This window comes from Coregonus lavaretus (genome assembly GCF_964263955.1).
Source record: "Coregonus lavaretus genome assembly, chromosome: 39".
Classification (NCBI taxonomy): Eukaryota; Metazoa; Chordata; class Actinopteri; order Salmoniformes; family Salmonidae; genus Coregonus; species Coregonus lavaretus.
In genome coordinates this window covers 10,976,859-11,000,952 of record NC_140026.1, presented here as the reverse complement: position 1 = coordinate 11,000,952, position 24,094 = coordinate 10,976,859, and the positions used below count along the sequence as shown (strand labels likewise).

Here is a 24,094-nt window from a genome sequence, read left to right as displayed (position 1 = left end):
TCACCCAAAGTAATTGTGGGTGAGGCCCGAGGTTCTTTCCTGTTGCTCACATGCAGAGGCCAACATATGCCCCATACTCACCCTAGCATCATACTTCGCAGTATGTAAAACACAGCTCCATTAATTTAGTTATGGTATGGTAATAATCACGTGATACATAGGACTATATATGGGTGTATGTATGGAAGGAAAAATAAATACCACTATGCAATACCGCCATATAGATTTATGCCATAAGATCTTCATGCAATACAAACTATGTATCTCCGTTTTACTGTGTAAGCTACCTTGCCACTAAATAAGCATGAAAATGCAAAGTTCCACTGCAACTACAGTATCTGTCATCACGCGCCTTTCTGATGTATCATGCCATGGGGGTGCTATGATTTTTTTTTGTAGCTAGTTCAGTAGGGTTTCTGGATGATACAACGAATGTTTGTTATAGTTTACAATGACATCATCCTAAATTTAACATAAAAGATACAGCCAGCTAGTTAGAACCACAAATAAGTACGATTTATCTGTGAATAACTGTCTTGTAGTATGATATAAAAACCTACTCGAATTTTGCTAGCTAACTACCAAGGTAGTCAACAAGATACGACTGGCAGGGGCTCGAGCGCTCCTTTATAACATCAGTTGGGGGGCCTGATTCGATTTTGATGTAACTCCACCATTTGGCAGGGTGAAATTGACAACGCGATTTCTTATTATATGCATAACTGACTTGTCAAATGTATCTATAAATGCATCATATGCTGAATATGTGGTGAAAATGATTTACTGCATAATACATGGAGAGATGAGCAACCTGTATTCAGTTAAAATTGCCTACGGGTAGTTACGATGGAGTGTAAAATATAACCTCATCACACCGCGGTGTGCACCAGCAACATACCTTACCTTTTCAATCCCTATTCCACCCGGGACAGATCGAATCATCCTTTTCTTGAGTAGAAACTGAAGAGTTTTTACTAAAATATATTTCACATTCTCCCCATGTTTTTTTCTGTCCCGTTCCTGTGGGTCGTCACTAGTTATCACATACAATAAAGTAATAAACCCCGCCCATTTCTACAATTTCGCTTCTTAGGACATTTGATTTTAAACCTAACCTTAACCACACTGCTAACCTTATAACTAACCCTAACGTTAAATTAAGACCAAAGGTAAATGTTTGTTTTCATGAATTTGTACGACTTTGTGGCTGTGCTGTCTAGTGGGGGTCAAAACCCTGTATCAGTGACGTTAACTTCCGGTTTCTTGATCGCCCACTTCAACCCATTCTTATTATTTTTCATCAAGTACATTGGATTGGGAATAGTCAGAGTGCAACGTTATATATTTGATGTCAAACAAGATCATATGCCACATTTCTTGCAGCAAATGATTTTTGCCCTACATAATAAAGGTATTATTAAACAGATATTATTTCATCCATGTCCTCATTTAATCCAGCGTAACACACACATACAGTGCTTTATTGGAAACCCCCATGCATTTGGTTAGAGAGGAATATCTTCTGGTCCTCCTGGGCTTGGTCATGGCTAACATTGGATTGTGGCTAGAAAATCTAGTTTCTCTTATCAAAAAGCCAGAAAGTCGATCACAGTCTAAAAAAATTAGATACAGCATCGATAATAAATTACTACTGATTGTGGTATTAAAAAAAAAACAGTGTAGAAGCCTCATACTAATAGCACCATCTACTAGTTGTATACAGCATAGCAACATTGACATCAGTAACATGGTAAATCTGCTCTTCCAGTGTTTTTTCCGGAACATGCCTACGTCCCAATTCTCCACCCTTTTCCCTGAAATGTGCATTTACCCACATGGATTAAAAATGATTGGATTGGTGTAATAGCCACATGCTTACATCAATCCTATGCTGTTAAATCTATGTGGGGGAGTGCACAAGTGCACACTTCCAAGAAAAAGTGTGGAGAATTGGGACACAAACTTTGACTCTCAGTCCTTTCCACCCAAGCTGTAGTAGAAGCTGGTGTCTCTGCGATGTTGCTGCACAGGCATGTTTCTTTGTGTGTCCCTGAGCTTCTCCAAGTCGATCTCCACCAGAGCCATGCCTGTGTTCTCCCCTCCACAGTCCCCCATCACCACCCCCCAGGGGTCCACAGCCAGGGCATGGCCGTACGATGAACGTTTCTCGTGGTGACTGCCCACTTGGGCCGCGGCAAGGACAAAGCACTGGGTCTCAATGGCTCTGGCTCGAAGCAACACCTGTGGTTAGAAGAGCAGCATGTTTTCTATTGGTCCACATTCTTCAACACTGGTCCTGAAGAGTAGAATCCACAGGGGTTGCAGGCTTTTGTTCTAGCCCAGTACTAAGGACCCTGAATCAACTAATGAAGTTTATGATTTGAATCAGGCGTGTAAGTACTGGACTGGAACAAAAGCCTGCATACCCCGTGGGTCCCCAGGACCAGGTTTGAACAACACTGTTATAACTTGTATTAAAACATAGAAATAGCAGTGCTAGAAATAGTAGCTAGTATAAATTATAGTACAACACAGAGGAAGATGTGTGTTTCTGCAACAATTTATCCCACCTCCCAATGGGCAGCTCCTGTGGCCACAGTGAACGCTGACGGGTAGGTCAGAATCTCCGCCCCCTGTCGCAGCAGACTCAATGACAGCTCAGGGAACCTCAGGTCATAACAGATACCCAGTCCCACCTGGAACACAATACAGTGACAGAACGCTGGTGAATAATCAGAATGCTGGGGTGGTAGATCATAGAATCTGGTGTAAAAAGATGGAGGTTAGTTGCAATAACAATTCAATGAGAGCTGGATTGGTGGAATCATATAATGACCTTGCCAATGGGAGTTTGGACTGGAGGAATGAGGCTGGATCCAGGTATGGTGAAGGCACTCTCTTTTAAGGACACACCTCTTCCTGGCATCTCCACATCAAACAAGTGGGACTTCCTGTATACGGACACTATATCACCTGTAGGGTTAAGAGAAAGTGTCAGCACTTCAGTATTTGTGTGTGTGTGTGTGTATGAGTGTGTGTGTGTGTTTGTATGTTAATACCCTTTTCATTGATGATGATGTGGCTGTTGTAGATTCGCCTGTCCATCTCCCAGTCATGCCCTCTCTCATGAAACCCTCCAAGAGAGAGCCACACGCTCAGCTTCCTAAGAAAGGACAGATGAGGATTAACTGCAAAAGCACTAATCAATAACAAAACAAGTGCGATGAAGTCTCCCCATTCCAGAATTATTATTAGACTAGGATGTAATAGAAATGAATAGAATAGACAACCACACTCTGTGGCTAGTACTAGTAGTACTCACTTGGCCAGCAGGGTGTAGCGTGAGATCACGTCTCCCGTTAGCCTCTCAGACATATTCAGGGTCTCCTCTCGACTAGAGCCGATGTAGTCAAACCCCTCAGGTAGGAAAACCATGCTGGCTCCACCCTCTTTTGCCGCCTGCACCAATCGCTTGCAGGCGGTGAAGTTGGCCTCCTTGTCAGGGGTTGCGGTCACCTGGCACACCGCTGCCACTGGATGAGGCGATGATGACATCCTGGAAAGAAAGACACACTTGAGTTTAGATGACGTCAAGCATGTAAAGGGTTAATGTTAGTGTAACAAGGGGTCAAAAATCTGTGACTAGTTATAATAGCTGAACATTACTAATTGACCTACATTTACAAGTCAGTGACACTAGTACTGTAAACCTTGACAGAAAATGAATTATTGAATGAAAACAGAGGCATGAAGTAGTTTCATCTTAGAATTACCAATTCAAAAGGGATCTTGGGCTATGGTAACAGATGCATGCATTGTAAACAACTTTCAGTTGTCAGTTAAAAGATTGACCGTGTAATTACCTGTGATGCACCCCAATGTAGTTCGAGCCCCAAGACGAATGACAGTCCAGTAAATGTTTCACCGGAGTTCTTCTCAAACTGCACCTCACCACGAGCATTGGCTTGACGCAAGTGTCAAACCAAAGGTGTCTGTACCCGACTGAGCAACACCAGAGAAGTCTCTTCTTTGCTTGTGCTGTACTTTGGACTCTGTTTTAATTTCAAGTTAATGCAAAATCCAGTCAGTAATGTATGAAAACATCAACAATGTAACTACCTACTGTACTGCATGCGTTGTGTTTGCGGCGCCAAATTACACGACTACGAGACTAGCTAGTACGACATTGTTCGTGTGTTGTGTTGATTACGGTTTTCCTAACAGGCAATCACACGAGACAGCTGAAGATGGTACGTTTTGGGCCCTCAGCCCACTCCACTAGCGACACCCTTCCAAGATGGCAGCCAACAGCAGCACGGTTAGCAAACCCAGCAACAATACCGGGGGTAAACAATCAGGGCCATCGGCCGAGCAGGTATCCTCACTCTCCTTTAAATCCTTCAGTGTCAGAAAATTCATGTTTTGTTAGCAAATGCTTTTTAATAGTTGCGGACTTTGAGATACAAACCCGGACTTGCCAGTCACGCATCTAGCTAGCTAGCTATCTAGCTCGCTCCCTTACCATCGTCTGCTTCTTACTAGTGTGTTCCTCAAAACTGATATTTTATGATTAAGAGGCCAAGTCTGGTATCAGTCGTATTCACAACATAACCTCATTGAGTTTATAATAATCTTAGCTAACTGCAATCTATCAGCCTGACTAGGTTTCTATCAGTACAGTATTCAGTACTGTTGTTCGTGCTACTAGTGCGTCGCTCTCCCTTGCCAACCAGTGGCAAACACAACCGCATTAGTAATACAGCCAGTTTGACAAATCACAAATAAACGACTATTGTATTTACTTATAGCTAATCAATAAATGGTCTAATGATATTTCCTTTTCCAGGTAGGCCTATATAACGAGGCTTTTTGCAACTTTGTTCAGTCTAATGTAAGTTCAGAAATCTGTGTGTATTGTGGCTGCCTGAGTTGGTAGAGCATGGCGCTTGCAACGCTAGGATCATGGGTTTGATTCCCACTAGGGACCCGGATACGAAAATGTATGCATGCACTACTGTAAGAGAGCTTTGACACTGACTAAACTTGTTGCCCACGCAGGCCTTCCGCAGGTCACCAGATTTAAGTCACTTTGTATAAAAGGGTTTGTTAAATGGCACATATTATAATGAGTGAATGTGATGTATTTGGTGTGTTCAAAAGGTTGTGGCTGCATTCCAGAGGATGCGCTCAGAGCAGCGCAGCATGGCCTCCAAGGCTGCAGAGCTGGAGATGGAGATCAACGAGCACAGGTAACTACAGTACTATTTCACTCACTGTTCACCTCAGTGGACTTAACTGTGGACTTGGCCACAGAGAGGAGTAATCATTGTTCAGTCTGTAAGGTGTTAAAGATGAGATGTTCGGACACTAGGGGGTGAATCAAGTCTTCCCTGGATTCCTAATTTCCTCTCCTCGCCTCCCTCTCAAAACGCATTGGAGGAAAAGGTCAGAGGGGAGGAGCTTCATGTCTTAATATTACATTCCTCTCACAACTTCCCTCTTTTTTCTTAGCCTAGTCATCGAGACCCTAAAAGATGTGGACCCAACCAGGAAGTGCTTCCGACTGGTGGGCGGGGTGCTAGTAGAGAGGACGGTTAAGGAAGTCTTACCAGCTCTGGGAAGCAATAAAGAACAGGTAAGCTGCTTTGCTTGCTCTTTGGGGTATAATCCGAGGTTGCTGTAAAGCACTTTGTAACGACTGCTGTTGTAAAAAGGGCTGTCTAAAATAAGATTGATGGTAAGATACCATTAATATATCAACTGTCAATATGTACATAATATGTACATGATGTGGTGGCCTATGGGCATAGTCCAACTGGGGAAGCAAACCTCTAACCTTCTGGGTCCAAAGCACTCCAGCTAAACAACAGTACAAACACACTAGCCACATAACGTTCCCAAGAGGGTCAAATCGCTTGGGAGTGTTTTTAATAGAGGAAACGCACTAGAGCAACTGACGGCCGAGTGTACTTTAAAACAGTAGGTGGCCGTCCTATCGCCTCAGACAAGAATGCCGGCCATTATTTCATTTTTATTTCCTGACGATTCTACATGTTAAATCACTACCGTTCGTCGACACCCAGCACATAATCTACTGCACACGACCGACGTTAATTATGGTGCGTCTTCTCTTTAACATACACTACCGGTCAAAAGTTTTAGAACACCTACTCATTCAAGGGTTTTTCTTTCTTTTTACTATTTTCTACATTGTAGAATAATAGTGAAGACATCAAAACTATGAAATATCACATATGGAATCATGTAGTAACCAAAAAAGTGTTAAACAAATCAAAATATATTTTATATTTAAGATTCTTCAAAGTAGCCACCCTTGGCCTTGATGACAGCTTTGCACACTCTTGGCATTCTCTCAACCAGCTTCACCTGTAATGCTTTTCCAACAGTCTTGAAGGAGTTCCCACATATGCTGAGCACTTGTTGGCTGCTTTTCCTTCACTCTGCGGTCTGACTCATCCCAAACCATCTCAATTTGGTTGAGGTCGGGGGATTGTGGAGGCCAGGTCATCTGATGCAGCACTCCATCACTCTCCGTCTTGGTAAAATAGCCCTTACACAGCCTGGAGGTGTGTTGGGTCATTGATAGTTCCACTAAGCCCAAACCAGATGGGATGGCGTATCGCTGCAGAATGCTGTGGTAGCCATGCTGGTTACGTGTGCCTTGAATTCTAAATAAATCACAGACAGTGTCACCAGCAAAGCACCCCCACACCATAACACCACCTCCTCCATGCTTTAAGGTGGGAAATACACATGCAGAGATCATCTGTTCACACACATCACGTCTCACAAAGACACAGCGGTTAGAACCAAAAATCTCAAATTTGGACTCCAGACCAAAGGACACATTTCCACCGGTCTAAAGTCCATTGCTCGTGTTTCCTGGCCCAAGCAAGTCTCTTCTTCTTATTGGTGTCCTTTAGTAGTGGTTTCTTTGCAGCAATTCGACCATGAAGGCCTGATTCACACAGTCTCCTCTGAACAGTTGATGTTGAGATGTGTCTGTTACTTGAACTCTGTGAAGCATTTATTTGGGCTGCAATTTCTGAGGCTGGTAACTCTAATTAACTTATCCTCTGCAGCAGAGGTAACTCACAGGTCCTCCATTTCTGTGGCGGTCCTCATGAGAGCCAGTTTCATCATAGCGCTTGATGGTTTTTGCGACTGCACTTGAAGAAACGTTCAAAGTTCTTGAAATGTTCCGTATTGACTGACCTTCATGTCTTAAAGTAATGATGGACTGTCGTTTCTCTTTGCTTATTTGAGCTGTTCTTGCCATAATATGGATTTGGTATTTTACCAAATAGGGCTATCTTCTGTATACCTTGTCACAACACAACTGATTGGCTCAAACACATTAAGAAGGAAAGAAATTCCACAAATTAACTTTTAAGAAGGCACACCTGTTAATTGAAATGCATTCCAGGTGACTACCTCATGAAGCTGGTTGAGAGAATGCCAAGAGTGTGCAAAGCTGTCATCAAGGCAAAGGGTGGCTATTTGAAGAATCTCAAATATAAAATTTGTTTAACACTTTTTTGGTTACTACATGATTCCATATGTGTTTTTTAATAGTTTTGATGTAGTTACAATGTAGAAAATAGTAAAAAATAAAGAAAAAACGTTGAATGAGTAGGTGTTCTAATACTTTTGACCGGTAGTGTACATAACTACCAAGGCTATAGGTTGTTGCAATATTATCTTGTAAAACTAAATCACTGCTGATCATGCATCATGATTAACATTCTGCTATCCCCTCTCTTTTCCTTACAGATATCAAAGATTGTAGAGTCCCTCAACACACAGATGCAGATAAAAGGTCGGGAGCTCACGGAGTACCGGGAAAAATACAACATCCGATTGGTGGGAGAAGGAGAGGAAGGACAGGGCAAATCGGCAGCATCCTCCAATGCGGGCGAAGGGGGCCGTTCTAAAGGCGGCGCCGGCGTTCTAGTTTCGTAGCTTTGTGTGTAGAGACTTTAGTACGATAGGAAATTGTGCAGAATGCCATCGAGCATCGAGTCAGCACAGATCCTGGAAGGCATTTCAAGGGCAGAGTTTGACGTGTGTCTTGCATGAAGGAAATTATATAATAAACCAATGTCACAATGGCCAGATTATCCAGAACATTCAATTCAGATCAGTGATCCCTTTTCACCTATTGTTCAACAAAACTTAGCCAACATTTCACTTACACTCTGGTTTACTTACAAGCCTTTCGCCTTTTACTCAAGACAGTGTTTCATCAAAATCTTATTGGATGATTGTTGTAAAAGACAACATGCCTTCTTGATGACCATATATTGTCTTAGTCACATTGATTTGATGTTTATTTATACTCTATTGTCAGTCATATTTCAATGTACATTATGATCCTGTTGTTGGTGGCTCTGTATTTGAGAGGTTTGTCTCTGGCATGCTGTAAAATAATGCTTGAAAAAGGAATGACAATCTGATTGGGAAAACACAATTCCCAAACAACACACTGTATCATTTCAATCTTTCTTAAAGGTGCACTATGCAGAAATGGCTCCGCCATTTCCTCATTACAAAAATTATAGTAGTTCGCGTAATTTCAGTTTGTGACAAAACAAGCAAGTGTAGTGTAGAGAATCATTGTACCATCTAAACCGCTGTGAAATATATTTTTCCATAACCAAAAATATTGTATTTCCAGCTGTTGGATGCTGTTGTATAAAACCTAAAGTAAAAGACACAAAAATCAAACTTAAGAACAGGAAGCAGAGAAATAGTGCACATAGAACAGATCTACAGCTTCTTAGACTTGCGTTCAACGATAATGACAGATCTGTAACACACATTTATATGTGAATTTGGTCAGTCGCCCAGAAAGTTACATATTGCAGCTTAAAGTGTTGAGGGAAAAAACACTGTGCCCAGAGCATCTGTTGTAGATGGATAACATAAAATTTACGTCCCAAACGGCAGTCTATTCCCTATATAGCGCACTACTTTTGCCCAGGGTGCCATTTCAGACACTTCCAGTCTCTGACAGAGCAAATTCAGTGCTATAGTCTTAAGTGCCCCCAAATTATCTGAAGCACACTGCCCTAGCCTACATTATCTATCACCATGTAGTTGTGTGGAGAAAATTAGTTTTTTGTGTGAATGTTTATGAATATAAAAAAAAAACAATGCAAAACATGTTTTCTGATGTCTGCTGCTTTTCGCCTGTATTTGCATAATATACAGATATAAGTAATATATTATACATACAGTTTGCTGGTGGTCACTGTTTCAGGCATCTTTAGCTGGCCGCCAGCAGTCTCGTACTACTTACTGTTGGGCCCCTTTCATGGGCAAATACCTGGAAGACATCTGCCGATACACTGGTCTCAGAACAGAGAACCTACCAGCTGTCATGAACAGAGCTATGGCATGCCATCCCACCCCCCTGCGCAAGTAAACTATACAGTACTTGTTAGAGAGGTACGTTAACGAGGTCTCTAATGCAAGATACCGGTTCATACAGTACCCATAAAATAGCACACTATATATAGTTCATAACTTTCTTTGGCTTTGGGCAATGAATAAGGTTTGGATTTTGTGTCCATGGTAGGTGATGGAACTACACAGGTCTTGGTACTGTGTCTATAAGCGGTCATTCATACATCTATCCCAATTTAGTTAAATAGTTTAGCTATACTTATTCGCAACATATGTTTTAATGTAACGTTAGAATAGTTTCATAAGCGGCAAAGGCACTGGTGGTTTTGACCAAGATCGTCTTCATTTTCTACAAACACGGAGAAGGATAATTTGCCAGATAGTGTTCATTCAAGTACTGTTCAAACTAGCTAGTTACGTTACACCACTACTATTCGTGAGATGCGAAAATAATTGTCGACGAGGATGGGATTCGAACCCACGCGTGCAGAGCACAATGGATTAGCAGTCCATCGCCTTAACCACTCGGCCACCTCGTCCTCTGAGTCATCACATTGCTCGAAAATACAACTTATCTCAAATGCATGGCAAACTAGCGCTTTAAAAATAATGTATTTTACATACCTGGCTAATGCGGTTGAAACCGTACTGCCTGAAGTTCTCGTCGTACAAGGGCACGGTGCGGGGCCCGATGTAGAAGGGCTCCCAGGGGTCCACCCAGGATAACGTATGTAAATGTGAATAACGTATAGGCCACGTCCAGGGGCCCCAAACCCTGGCGGTGTCTGTTCACCCACTGAGAGTAGTTTGTGGGGGCCTGGCACTACGGGCACAGCTCCTCGTAGAAGGGCCTCAACTCGCCCACCTGGTACAGCTGCACCAGTTTATGTTATTCAAGAGACCATTTTCATAAAAGTGCTAGCTAGCCGCATAGCATATTTGAACGTGCAGCTGTTTGCTGCGAACACAATAAATGGTCCATTATGTCAAACTTGACATGCCCTTCTATTCTAGGGTTCGTGGTAATATGAAAAGCGCATAGACATGCGCCACAACATCACAGGCGCCCCTTCTCCAAATGCCCTAATGGGTTGTTGATGTTGCTGAAACGCTATGAGATTGACAGAACCGTATAGCATCAGATATGAAGGAGGTACATACAATGATTTCACGATCTAAAATGCGTGGTGTCAACGACACGAGATAGTCGAGCCCCCCACGTATCCAAAGTGCCAAATTAGCTAGCTAGCGCCGTGTAGCTAGCTAACTAGCAAGCAGTGGTAGATTTAATACCTTCCTGGGGCATATTGCTCAAGTATTTTTGACTTGTTGCATGTGGTGTACATGTAATGGTCGGGAATGCATTTCTCTAAGAAATGTTCGGTGTTCAAAGTGGTGCTCGGCGCTCTGGTGCTCGTGGCACTCTTACAAATGATCTACCTCTCCTTCCTATCGAAACTGCACGGTAAGCAGCAGCGCTACCGATACTCAGAGCTTTTCGGGAGCTCTGGCAAGAAAAATGCCCACCCGGAGATAAATTCACGGAAAGAGCGTCTCAGGTACTCTTTGTCCACAGGGGGTATCTTTGATGCCAGCGGGCAATACCGCGTGTACAAGAACTTGATCAAAAGCGATTTCTCTACCAATCAGAAGCCAGGAGCGGATGCGAGCTCTCACTTCTTGGCCTTAGCAACGCACACATCCATCAACAATTTGCATCACCTGAATTCTTTAGTGGAAAGGTGGCAAAACCCTCTCTCAGTGGCCATATTCGCTCACGGCCAAGATGTCAAGTTTGCCACAGCCCTGGTCTACGCCCTCAGCATCTTCTGCCCTCAAATCCAGGCCTTGGTGGACTTCCACTTGGTGTGCCACTCTGGGCAGATGGCCAGTTTCCCGGAGCAGGACCGGGAGCATTTCACCGGGCTTGAGGACTGTGCCGCTGTTTTCGCCAGGCTCGAGACGCACCGAGACAAATACCAGAACTACGCCATCGGTGGAAAAGGAAACGTCTCCTACCCGAATAATCTCCTTCGGAACGTTGCCCGTGGCGGCACGGAAGCCAACTACATCCTGGTCATCGACATCGACATGGCACCCAGTGCCGACCTCCACCAGCAGTTCCTGGCGCTGGTCATGAGACGTGAACCCGCCACGGACGAGGTCTTCGTACTGCCCGCCTTCGAGATCCGCCACGTACGCAAGATGCCCGCCACCAAGTCGGAGCTGGTGCAGCTGTACCAGGTGGGCGAGGTGAGGCCCTTCTACGAGGAGCTGTGCCCGCGGTGCCAGGCCCCTACAAACTACTCTCAGTGGGTGAACAGACACCGCCAGGGTTTGGGGCCCCTGGACGTGGCCTATACGTTATCCTGGGTGGACCCCTGGGAGCCCTTCTATATCGGGCCCCGCACCGTGCCCTTGTACGACGAGAACTTCAGGCAGTACGGCTTCAACCGCATCAGCCAGGTATGTATTGTATGGATATGGGTAGCCGGGTACTCTTAGAGTGCAGTGGAGAGGAGACGTGTGTGTATGGTTGCACACAGTTAGGGCTTCATTACATCAACTGACACAGTACCCTGCAGAAAACCTTGCACTGCAGTAAAATATACAGTGCCTTCGGAAAGTATTCAAACCCATTGACTTTTTCCACATTTTGTTACGTTATAGCCTCATTTTAAAATAGATTAAATATATAAAAATCCTCATCAATTTACACACAATACTCCATAATGACAAAGCGAAAACAGGTTTTTAGAAATGTTTGCTAACAAAAACAAACAGAAATACCGTATTTACATAAGTATTCAGACCCTTTGCTATGAGTCTCGAAATTGAGCTCAGGTGCATCCTGTTTCCATTGATCGTCCTTGAGATGTTTCTACAACTTGATTGGAGTCCACCTGTGGTACATTCAATTGATTGGACATGATTTGGAAAGGCACACACCTGTCTATATAAGGTCCCACAGTTGACATTGCATGTCAGAACAAAAACCAAGCCATGAGGTCGAAGGAATTGTTCGTAGAGCTCCGAGACTGGATTGTGTTGAGGCACAGATCTGGGGAAGGGTAGCAAAAACATTCTGCAGCGTTTAAAGTTCCCAAAAACACAGTGGCCTCCATCATTCTTAAATGGAAGAATTTGGATTCTTCCTAGAGCTGGCCGCCCGTCCAAACTGAGCAATCGTGGGAGAAGGGCCTTGGTCAGGGAGGTGACCAAGATCCCAATGGTCACTCTGACAGAGCTCTAGAGTTCCTGTGTGGAGATGGGAGAACCTTCCCGAAGGATAACTATCTCTGCAGCACTCCACCAATCAGGCCTTTATAGTAGAGTGGCCAGACAGAAGCCACTCCTCCGTAAAAGGCACATGACAGCCCGCTTGGAGTTTGACAAAAGGCACCTAAAGACTCTCAGACCATGAGAAAAGATGATCTGGTCTGATGAAACCAAGATTGAACTCTTTGGCCTGAATGCCAAGCGTCACGTCTGGAGGAAACCTGCCACCATCCCTACGGTGAAGCATGGTGGTGTCAGCATCATGCTGTGGGGATGTTTTTCAGCGGCAGGGACTGTGAGACTAGTCAGGATTGAGGCAAAGATGAACGGAGTAAAGTACAGAGATCTTAATGAAAACCTGCTCCAGAGCACTCAGGACCTCAGACTGGGGCGAAGTTTCACCTTCCAACAGGACAACGACCCTAGCACACAGCCAAGACAACGCAGGAGTGGCTTCGGGACAAGGCACTGAATGTTCTTGAGTGGCCCAGCCAGATCCCGGACTTGAACCCGATCGAACATCTCTGGAGAGACCTGAAAATAGCTGTGCAGCAATGGTCTCCATCCAACCTGACAGAGCTTGAGAGGATCTGCAGAGAAGAATGGGAGAAACTCCCCAAATATAGGTGTGCTAAGCTTGTAGCGTCATACTCAAGAAGACTTGAGGCTGTAATCGCTGCCCAAGGTGCTTCAACAAAGTACTGAGTATATGTACAGTTGAAGTCGGAAGTTTACATACACCTTAGCCAAATACATTTAAACTCAGTTTTTCACAATTCCTGACATTTAATCCTAGTAAAACTTCCATGTCTTAGGTCAGTTAGGATCACCACTTTATTTTAAGAACGTGAAATGTCAGAATAATAGTAGAGAGAATGATTTATTTCAGCTTTTCTTTCTTTCATCACATTCCCAGTGGGTCAGAAGTTTACATACACTCAATTAGTATTTGGTAGCATTGCCTTTAAATTGTTTAATTTGGGTCAAACGTTTCGGGTAGCCTTCCACAAGCTTCCCACAATAAGTTGGGTGAATTTTGGCCCATTCCTCCTGACAGAGCTGGTGTAACTGAGTCAGGTTTGTAGGCCTCCTTGCTCGCACACGCTTTTTCATTCCTGCCCACAAATTCTCTATAGGATTGAGGTCAGGGCTTTGTGATGGCCACTCCAATACCTTGACTTTGTTGTCCTTAAGCCATTTTGCCACAACTTTGGAAGTATGCTTGGGGTCATTGTCCATTTGGAAGACCCATTTGCGACCAAGCTTTAACTTCCTGACTGTCTTGAAATGTTGCTTCAATATATCTACATAATTTTCCTTCCTCATGATGCCATCTATTTTGTGAAGTGCACCAGGCCCTCCTGCAGCAAAGCACCCCCACAGCATGATGCTGCCACCCCCGTGCTTCACGGTTGGGATGGTGTTCTTCGGCTTGCAAGTACTCCCTTTTTCCTCCAAACATAACGATGGTCATTATGGCCAAACAGTTCTATTTTTGTTTCATCAGACCAGAGGACATTTTCCAAAAAGTACGATCTTTGTCCCCATGTGCAGTTGCAAACCGTAGTCTGGCTTTTTTATGGCGGTTTTGGAGCAGTGGCTTCTTCCTTGCTGAGCGGCCTTTCAGGTTATGTCGATATAGGACTCGCTTTACTGTGGATATAGATACTTTGTACCTGTTTCCTCCAGCATCTTCACAAGGTCCTTTGCTGTTGTTCTGGGATTGATTTGCACTTTTCGCACCAAAGTACGTTCATCTCTAGGAGACAGAACGTGTCTCCTTCCTGAGCGGTATGATGGCTGCGTGGTCCCATGGTGTTTATACTTGCATACTATTGTTTGTACAGATGAACGTGGTACCTTCAGGCGTTTGGAAATTGCTCCCAAGGATGAACCAGACTTGTGGAGGTCTACACATTTTTTTCTGAGGTCTTAGCTGATTTCTTTTGATTTTCCCATGATGTCAAGCAAAAAGGCACTGAGTTTGAAGATAGGCCTTGAAATAAATCCACAAGTACACTTACAATTGACTCAAATGATGTCAATTAGCCTATCAGAAGCTTCTAAAGCCATGACATAATTTTCTGGAATTTTCCAAGCTGTTTAAAGGCACAGTCAACGTAGTGTATGTAAACTTCTGACCCACTGAAATTGTGATACATTGAATTATAAGTGAAATAATCTGTATGTAAACAATTGTTGGAAAAATTACTTGTGTCATGCACGAAGTAGATGTCCTAACCGACTTTAGTTTGTTAGCAAGAAATGTGTGGAGTGGTTGAAAAACAAGTTTAAATGACTCCAACCTAAGTGTATGTAAACTTCCGACTTCAACTGTAAATGTGTATGTAAATGTGATATTTCAGTTTTTTATTTTTAATAAATTAGCAAACATTTCTAAAAACCTGTTTTTGCTTTGTCATTATGGGGAATTGTGTGTAGATTGATGAGGGGGGGAAAATAATTTAATACATTTTAGAATAAGGCTGTAACCTAAGAAAATGTGGAAAAAGTCAAGGGGTCTGAATACTTTCCGAAGGCACTCTACATTATACACAAATAATATAAATACTTAACTTTTAGTTGAATTATCACCATTTCATGTTGTCCCCCCCCTTACCTCATTGTCCCCCTCTTCTTCTCCTCTTCCCTCCCCAGGCCTGTGAGCTCCATGTGGCGGGCTACAGGTTCTCCGTGCTGAACTCTGCCTTTGTGGTGCACAAAGGGTTCAAAGTTCAGGGTGAGTTCCACAGCAGGAAGGACGAGGAGAACCGAAGGAACCGCCTGCTCTTCCGCAGCTTCAAGGAGGGCCTGAAGACCAAGTACCCCTCCTCCCCTCGACGCTGCTGAGGAGACAATGTGAGAACACTGGTGCCTGATTGACACTATAGGGCAAAACTATGGGTTGGCCTGGTTACGCATCCACCATAGTTGCTGGAACTGTGCTAGGGAGGATATCCAAGCCAGAATAGTACAGTTTGGCCCTATAGTGGGATACAGCATTGGATCACTTCTCCCCTAAGTATGGCGCTAGAGGTTGATTTGGAGTTCAGCACTCCTATAAGTTCACAAGACTTCTGTCCAGCAAGAAATCAACAAATGACTCACTACACTACAACATAAACATGAACCAGTCTCTGCTCCCTCAATTTCTGCTCATTTGTCTGTCGTTCAACCACCAGAGAGACACCTGACTCCACTAGGTTTTCATCATCATCATCATCATCATCATCATCGTTACCTATGTATTTACAGTGAGGGTGGTCCTATCATTTCCAGTGGTTTCCAGTGCCCTCTTGAGACCTTCATCCAGCACAAGGAGAACAAAACATAGACACTTTTTACTTACAGAGCATTTGTGACAGAATATTTTGTAAATATGACCTTGTTCTATACAAGCTGGGCTGGGTTGACACTCCCATAGAGAGATGCAGTCTATGTAGCAGGAAAGAATGACAAGAGTGGTCTGGGTCTAACACTGTTACCAGTGTGTTAACTGGAAAAGGCTAGTTATGTAATACCTGCAGGTTTAACAAACACTGATAAATGTTTAGAGAGACTGTAAAAGCAATGGATATTATACATTTTCTTCGCTACTACTCACATACAGTATCTATTTAATTGAAATGCTCATTTATTTATAAAGGATTTGATTTTTATGGTTTGCGATAATTTGAAGTGTAAAGAGTTTTATGAACTTTGCTCCGTTCATCTTTTATGTTGTTTTCTTAAAGGTGATCAGCTCTTCAGGTCACGTACAGTATGTAGGCCCTAGTGGCCGTCCCAAATGGGGTGCCAATAGGGACCTAGCCATAGTCTTCATCCTGGATATTTTGCATTGTGAAAATATGGTACAGTATTACAATTTTCTGCATAGATGGCGACTGACTTGTTGGACCTGTGAAGGACTTACTGTAGCACAGATAAGTCCTGTACTCCAACCACTAATTCATATTGTTTTTAGTTATTTGGGAGTCAAATTTGAATTACATTTTGAAAGTTTACGTATTAGTGTGATATTTTTCAAATGTATTGCTTTCTCCCTGACCTGAGAATGACCTGAGAAGGGTTTAAGTTGTCCGAAACGTAAGTATCAATGCTTTGTTTGGATTCCTATTAAAATACACACAAAAAAACTACAACTTCATTCTTAAATTGCTTTTCATTAAATGTCCTGTTTGGGGTGGAAGTTAATTATTTAAAACAATCAAAATATTTCAATTGGCTATTGTGTGTAGTAGCAACACAAACCAGCAGAGGGCACTGGAGTAAAGGTTCTCAATGTTAAGAGGACTTGTCATGTAGGACTGCAGTTCTTATTCTGTTGAGTCTAAATCAAGTTCCTGAGTACTTCAATCCAGTAGATTTTCATGCTAACCATCCACTTCTTAGATGATTAGGAAGGAAATCTACATATTTATCTCTACATTTATCTTATATTTCTGTGAAAGGGGTTGGGTATCGGGTTCGGGGTGAATTCAGCTGTCAATTTAAAGGCCCAGTGCAATCAATTCTGTTTTTCCTATTATTTTATATATGTGATGTGTTATTTCCTGATAGTTGCTGGTTGAAAATACAATCTAGACAGGACCTTCTAATCAGCAGGTTTACATGGGTGGGAGTTTTGACTTTCTATGGTGACATTGCCATGTGGTAAATTGGTTAATAGACCAATAACAAAGTTCCAAACCTCTCTGCCAATAACAGCTTGATTTCAGTTTCCCCCTTCCCACTCAGACCACCCCCAGACAGTCTTAGTAAAAGGATTGCTTGAGAATTGTTTTTGTTGCTAAAAAGCTACTTTTGCCCATTTTAATGGAAATCTATTACAGTAAGTTAGTTCATTGTTACCCAGAAATTATTTGATATTGATATAAAAACTGCTTCATCGGGCCTTTAAGAAATGTAATGAGTTGAAAACCCCCCTTTAAAAAATAGGGCCATTTTTTATTCATGAATTCCATTTAAAACCATATCTGATAGTGTATCAAATCTTCCTGAGACCGTTTTCAGAAAGATACAGGGTATGTCTAGTGTGGTGTTTACACCTTAGATAACTCCAGTCCTCCAGTAGCCCAAACAGCACACATGTTTGTTGTAGCTCAAACACACCTGATTCAACTCATCGAGGGATTGATGATTAGTTGACAAGTATAATCAGGTGTGCTTGTCCAAGGCTAAAATTAAAATGTGTACTGTTGGGGGTACTGCCTTAGATGATTGGATGCCAAAACTACAAGTTACGTATATCTCAATTTCTCTGTTTTGTATTAATTCCGTTGTCAATTCAGGAAGTGAAAAAGTCAACATAAAACAATGGACAATTAGCAATTCATGAATTTGCAAGTGAACTTGTATCTTTCCATCCGAGCAAACCGTATCTGTAGTGTGGTGTTGTTCACAGCTTGTGAGGCCACAACATGTCTCTGGGTTTAAAAGATATCCCTAAACCAATGGGAGCTGATGCCAAAGGTGATTCGGCCGAACATCCAATTAAAGGCAGTTTTTAGTCATTAACACGACCTGTATTGAAGTAAACTCCACAGAGCCCTGTGATCTTGCCTAACGCCTGATAGGGGTATGTTGAATTAGATCTGTAAGGAAGACACACATCTAGTAGGGGTGCGTCCCAATAATATCGAATTATTTTGAAATGTGTGATCGTTCACTACTTGCCACAAATCTGAAAGCATTGGAATGGTGGACCTGGTGCAGGCATGGGTTAGTGGAAGTTCCCACCATATTTCTTATTATACCAGTCATTTCCTTTCAAATCAGTGTAGGGAAGTGAACAAGTGCACACTTCAGGAGAAAGGCGATATTATTGGGACGTAGCCTAGAAGTCTTCCAATAAGAGGGAACGACAGAGCAACACTCTAGAATGACCCTGCCGCAACTGTGATGTTTTTCACTTCATGGTGTTTGTTTTTTTCTAACCTGATGTATTTCGAGGGGGAAATCATAGGTCTTCATAGGCTGCAGCCTAATTCAGATTTTTTTCCACTAATATTGCTCTTTTGACCAATCAGATCAGCTCTTTTGCCCATAATTGGGCAAAAAATCTAAATTGGTCTGCCTGTGTAAACACAGCCATAGGGGCCTATCTGAAAACCAAACCTGAAATTCTGTTCATTTTTTTCCCATAACGAGTAGGGAGTAAAGACTTGAGAAACAGTCTGTCACAAGTGATTACTCTATAAAATGTATACATTTATATGACTGAATCTCTCATCTCTGTTTCATAGAGAAACTTAATAGCAACAACACAAGTTAGTGAGTTTAGCTGACTAGTGGTGTGGTGTGAGGGTTGCCACGTGATGACGTTCGTGACAAAGTGGCATTTTGTGGCTAAGCCACCTTGCGTTACCGAACCAGGTGGAGAGTCACGGAGGAGAGAATAACATGCAATCACTGCTGCTGGGCATTTGGTTCTTCATACCAACCCTTTCGACTCATAATAACACTAGCTGAACATTTCTTGGAAGTCTTCCTATCTTAACAGAGACACATCTCCACTCTCACTCCAACAACTCCACTTCACAACCACATTATCATATTTTTTCACATTATTTTCTTTTGCTGTTTCTTTTTTGTGTGCCTCTCCTTTATCTCACCTGACCAATAACTTTTAGCTTCCCATATTGTCTCTTCCTCTCTTTCTCTTCCCGCCCCCTCCTTAGTAACCCCCACCTCGTCCCATCCATGGTGTTCGAGTGGCAGAAGGGTGGGGGGGGGGGGGGCTGTATGGATAAGGAGTGGTATTAAGCAGGTTTGGTGAGGTAAAGTGGGGTTTATCTCCACAGCTTTGGGGAGCTGCAGCTTATTTGGGTCAGGGAGCTTTACGACAAGAGCAATTAGGACTGGCCTCTCTGTGTGGAGCTAGCAGGAGGCCTACCACTGGATTAGCAAGGAGAGGAGTAGTAGAGAAGGCAGAGGAGAGGTGTGTGTTTCACACTGTGTGCCTGTGTATGTGGACAGCTTCTGTACTAAAGGGGAGACCAGACCAGCTGGAGACCCCGGCCTAGTGGTGTTTTTGAGGTGGGGGGTTTGCGGGTCACTGCGGGGTGAAAATTGGAGTGAGGAGGCAGTGACCCCAAAACTAGGACTGGAGAGACGTAGGTTGTGTCCCAAATGGCACCCTATTCTCTTTATAGTGCACTGCTTTTGACCAGAGCCCTATGGGCCCCGGTCGAAAGTAGTGCACTATATAGGGAATAGGGTGCCATTTGGGACGTACACATAGAAATTAAAGTAGAGCTGAATGACCTGTTGTCTATGGCCACAGCATGTTAAACAGACAGTCATTGAAAAGGTTCACCATTAGGACCTTATTGCATGCTGCTAATGACAGCTTCCTCTGTTGATTGACCATTAGAGAGCACTTGACTGGAAATCAATCAATCAATGCCTTTCATTTTTGATTGCCCCTTAGGGGATAAGTAAAGTTATGTGGAATTGAAACACGACTGGCTCTGTATGCTGAGTTTACTTGAATAACATTACTCTGTAGCAAATGATGCAGTACAAGTTAAATAAATACTGTCTGGTTATATCAAGGTGCATTTTGAGTCATTGTGTGTCACTGAAACAACATTGAGGTAAGTTATATAAAATGTCACCAACTAGAAAAGGGAACTCAAATATGCCCTACACTCTCCGAGTAGAAGTTGTTGAGTGTTACATGTCAGATGGGTCCGCCTGAATTTCACTATGTGGTCACTCTCAAGCTGTTAGGTCATGACCGATCAACGACATTTTACAACTTCACTAAAACTTCTTATAAAACAAAGTAGCCTATGACTACATGGAAATGTTTTTTAAAAATGCATAAATAAGAAATATCCTAACTATAACCCAAATAGGACTACATTTCAGTAAAATGTGAGAAGTGCTTGTGTCTCAGGGTGAGAGGAACAGGTCAATCACAACAACAGTACTTTATATACATTTCCCCAAAAGGTGAGACATCTGTCTGAGGGGTGAGAGGAACAGGTTGGCGTTTGCCACCTGGTAACTCTAAACTGCGGGAGGGAGTGATCCGTTTCACTTAAACGAGTGTGAGCTTATCAGTCAACAAATGCCAGCTTTAGGAGTAGGTTATGTCTGCTTATGGAACAAGCTCAACAAGCTCCCACCGATGCATGCACCCAGATCACTCTGGCCAGTTAAGTCGAGTGTTCTTGGACACCCTGGCTACCAGCACCTTAAACGTATCCCGCTAAGATGTCTTCCTTCCACCCACCACCCCCGGGGTATCCAGCTAGCGGGGGCAGTTCTTATAGGACGTGACACTGACCGGGGCAAAGAAAATCAGGCCTAACGGATCTAGGCGTCTTGCTTTTAGCCTCCAAGTCGTCCCCTCCTCCTTCGCCTCCAAGTCCTCCTCCCCACTGCCCAGCGGCTTCCTTGTAGCCTTGTCCAAGTCCTCCCCTCCTCCTTCGCCTCCAAGTCCTCCTCCCCACTGCCCAGTGGCTTCCTTGTAGCCTTGTCCAAGTTCTCCCCTCCTCCCCGCTGTCGCATGAATTCATCAGGAGAGAACAGACGGACGGGGGCAGGCAGGGCCTCCCCCTCTGACACACAGTCACATACACACAGACACACCTCTCCCCACACACACACAACAAGGAACCAGCAACTGACCACACACTGATACTGGTCACACAGAGCTACATTTAATCTGTCTCCTCGATCGATGCGCTAATGCAAGATCCTATATCACAATCATTTAGTAACAGATGAAGGATGACATGATATTGTGCTGTGTTTGTACACTGGCTGCACATTCACTGGGCCCTCACAGCTTGGGCCCCCACCTAGGATTATACATTATACATATTTTACTGCATTAAGACTAAGTGGAGACGAGCACACCCATAGTTCAGAGGGGAATACAATAAAGTAGGATCAATGAGTTAGCCAGCTAACTTTGATAAACAACCACAAATAGCAATACTTTTCTGGTTCATTGAAAAAGCTACACTTAGATTATTTAGCTAAATTAGCTGGCTAACTCCTTGATCCTGCTTTGTAGTATACCTCTCTCGTACACACAAGGGTACACAGCGTGTTTTCTTGTAACAAAAAGCAGTAGAAATTGTTTTCATCTGTCAAACATCACTCAAGAATAAATACAATTATAGAGTGCTGGGCCAGTAACCGAAAGGTCGCTGGTTCGAATACCCGAGCCGACAAGGTGAAAACTCTGTCTGTGCCCTTGAGCAAGGCACTTCACCTAATTAGAAGAGGTAAGTCACTGAAGCAGGAATTAATGACAATTAAAGTATTAGGTGAGAATAAGTCCTACCTTTAAGCCATTTAGCATTTCTAAACAACTCCATAACATGTGTTACATCATGGAATCGCAGCGAGGCTGCATAGCATGAGAATTAAATCATTTTCCCTATTGAGTCACCTAAGACAAAGACATGATGGCCAAACTGGTGAGCACAATGTCTTTGAGTATGATATTCAATTTGACTACAATTGGTAAAGGAGCGATAACCATCAAATATAACTCAATACCAATAGAATTGAGACTCCAATCCAAATCCACAGAACTACCTATTGAGTTGCAGACGGAATACCAGAAGTGAACAGTCAGTCCTTTCTTCGACATAGAGGGCTTCTAAGATTTCAAAGGAAGTAAGACTCTCTTTCGTCTTCTCTAAGATTCTCTTCTAGTCTCTGAGTTCTCTGGGTTATGATGTCATTGCAGCAGGGAGGCTGTAGTTACATATGAGGACACTGAGGTCTGGACCTGGGTAATTTTTTCAACATCAAAAATAATACATATATAAAACTTTGGTAGGGGAACTCAGCCGGGGTCTCAACTTACTGTTGAGAGTTAGAATAGTAGAATACATAAGGTGGAATTAGTTGTGCATCAGCAGTTTTCCTCTTGTTATATGTCACTAACCAACAGTCACTCAATTAGCCCATGTCAGTAAAACATTTTTAGATTGGTAAATGTATGAAAATGTATGCACTCACTAACTGTAAGTCGCTCTGGATAAGAGCGTCTGCTAAATGACTAAAATGTAAATGTAAATCAGTCTAGTCTCTAAACATGTAGTAATCATGGCCATATTACCGACAGGGCATGTGCTCGCAGGACACATGCTCAGGGGCCCTGACCTCCAGGGGCCCTGACCTCCAGGGGGCCTGACCTCCAGGGGGCCCCCCATTGATTTTGTTAGTCACTCTCACTTGGATATCATATTAACATGGTATAAGCCAAAATGTGTAGAATTACAGGAAATTAGCTGTAAAAATGCAAGAACAAAAAAGTTATGTAAAGAAAACATTTTTGTTGACCTAATCTTAATAAAATACCTTTTCTGCTAACAGATCCCTCTGTATGTATTAAATTATAGTTTTTAATCCCGGTGCTGAGTAAATGTGAGTTCATGTGTAGCGGCTAATTATATAGCTCATAGGCTATGTGTTTGTAGATCAACTAAGGTGAATGAAGCTACAGCAACCAATGTGATAATGGCCGGGGTAATTTTTGCTTGTTTTTGCTGTTCTCCAAATAGCATTTTAGAGTTTTTAAATTGTATAGAACTGTAGTAAATGACCTTTAACTTTCTTAAAATGTCAAGACAGAGAGACAGACATCGCCATGACCACTGATCACCATCAGGATCATATCCTATAGTACAAAAAAAACAGAAAGTATGAAAATGTATGCACTCTACTATAAGTCACTCTGGATAAGAGTGTCTGCTAAATGACTAAAACTTACAAATGTAAATATGTAGCTCTGGTAGCCTTTGGTGCCTGTCACTAATGACAGTATCAGAGCACAAGGGTCAACGGCCAGCCCAGCAAACAAACAAACAAACCCTGAGAGTGATCCATCCACCCACCCATCCCTCCCTGGATCTATTTTCTACTGCAGAGAGCCTAAATTAGAATGTGTCGTCAGTTGGTCGGTTAGCCACCGAGAGGAGATCCCCTTGTGTAAGCTAATCTTCACACACAGCAATGGTGATACCTTCCTTAGGGTGGAGCCATTGAAATATAATTACTAGAGACCGGGCTTCCGCATCAAAGTGGTGATTCTATGATAGGTGGCCCGTTCTAGTGATTCAATTTCTATGGGTGATGGAGTACTTTCTGGGACTGTGTTAGGAGGACAGGCCGTTTGTTAACTGAAGCGGAAAATAACATCTCATTATGATATATAATCTCTGTTCGGCTTTATGACCCCCCGGTGACATGTAGACTAATTTGACCATTGATTCAAGTTAGAAGGGATTTTCTGTAGAATCTCTCCTGGAAATTAGATGTCTGTTAGTTAGGTAACTTGTCATTGTGGTAAATATTGTACAATGTGGTAAAACAGGTATTTCGATAGATAAAACCTTTTTGAAATTTACTCAAC

General features: G+C 42.9%; 4 protein-coding genes across 8 annotated transcripts in view; 2 read left to right on the top strand and 2 right to left on the bottom strand.

Moving 5' to 3' along the window:
* The window catches only part of LOC311113151 (H(+)/Cl(-) exchange transporter 3), a 45,404-nt gene extending 44,393 nt beyond the window's left edge, over window positions 1–1,011 (bottom strand). For 3 of the 4 annotated variants that reach the window (XM_084156321.1, XM_084156313.1, XM_084156316.1), the window contains exon 1: window positions 904–1,011. The gene's annotated coding sequence lies outside the window, so the exon portion shown is untranslated. Of the gene's footprint in view, window positions 1–898 lie in introns of all 4 variants that reach the window. The other variant, XM_084156318.1, reaches the window with a different exon arrangement.
* A 314-nt stretch (window positions 1,012–1,325) lies between these two features.
* nit1 (nitrilase 1) lies at window positions 1,326–4,232 on the bottom strand. Of its 2 annotated transcripts, XM_084156247.1 has the most exons (7): window positions 3,864–4,232; window positions 3,323–3,556; window positions 3,060–3,163; window positions 2,837–2,973; window positions 2,571–2,696; window positions 1,970–2,241; window positions 1,435–1,800 (listed from the first exon to the last, which is right to left on the bottom strand). In XM_084156247.1, exons 1-6 carry the CDS (start codon window positions 3,959–3,961, stop codon window positions 1,972–1,974), a joined length of 969 nt encoding a protein of 322 aa, XP_084012373.1. In that variant the 5' UTR covers window positions 3,962–4,232; the 3' UTR covers window positions 1,435–1,800; window positions 1,970–1,971. The 2 variants fall into 2 exon arrangements, with proteins under 2 accessions (XP_084012372.1, XP_084012373.1); XM_084156246.1 differs by having other exon boundaries at window positions 1,326–2,241; window positions 3,864–4,218.
* Window positions 4,233–4,293: 61 nt separating this feature from the next.
* Window positions 4,294–8,509, top strand: LOC311113108 (prefoldin subunit 2-like). Its single transcript, XM_084156248.1, has 4 exons — window positions 4,294–4,375; window positions 5,161–5,249; window positions 5,512–5,635; window positions 7,795–8,509. The coding sequence occupies exons 1-4, from the start codon at window positions 4,298–4,300 to the stop codon at window positions 7,981–7,983; spliced, it is 480 nt and encodes a 159-aa protein (XP_084012374.1). The 5' UTR covers window positions 4,294–4,297; the 3' UTR covers window positions 7,984–8,509.
* A 1,956-nt stretch (window positions 8,510–10,465) lies between these two features.
* LOC311113239 (beta-1,4-glucuronyltransferase 1-like) lies at window positions 10,466–16,837 on the top strand. The gene is made up of 2 exons (XM_084156445.1): window positions 10,466–11,895; window positions 15,367–16,837. Exons 1-2 carry the CDS (start codon window positions 10,789–10,791, stop codon window positions 15,556–15,558), a joined length of 1,299 nt encoding a protein of 432 aa, XP_084012571.1. The 5' UTR covers window positions 10,466–10,788; the 3' UTR covers window positions 15,559–16,837.
* The last annotated feature ends 7,257 nt before the right edge of the window (window positions 16,838–24,094 follow it).

Bases quoted from the DNA above. Each gene is read 5' to 3' on its own strand.
- nit1 (XM_084156247.1), bottom strand. From the start codon at position 3,961: ATGCTCGTGGTGAGGTGCAGTTTGAGAAGAACTCCGGTGAAACATTTA. The intron at 3,557-3,863 runs GTAATTACACGG...CTTTCTTTCCAG, and splicing joins TACATTGGGGTGCATCACAG to GATGTCATCATCGCCTCATC. The intron at 2,974-3,059 runs GTATTAACATAC...TTAACCCTACAG, and splicing joins CATCATCATCAATGAAAAGG to GTGATATAGTGTCCGTATAC.
- LOC311113108 (XM_084156248.1), top strand. From the start codon at position 4,298: ATGGCAGCCAACAGCAGCACGGTTAGCAAACCCAGCAACAATACCGGG. The intron at 4,376-5,160 runs GTATCCTCACTC...TGTGTTCAAAAG, and splicing joins CAGGGCCATCGGCCGAGCAG to GTTGTGGCTGCATTCCAGAG. The intron at 5,636-7,794 runs GTAAGCTGCTTT...TTTTCCTTACAG, and splicing joins TGGGAAGCAATAAAGAACAG to ATATCAAAGATTGTAGAGTC.
- LOC311113239 (XM_084156445.1), top strand. From the start codon at position 10,789: ATGCATTTCTCTAAGAAATGTTCGGTGTTCAAAGTGGTGCTCGGCGCT. The intron at 11,896-15,366 runs GTATGTATTGTA...TTCCCTCCCCAG, and splicing joins GCTTCAACCGCATCAGCCAG to GCCTGTGAGCTCCATGTGGC.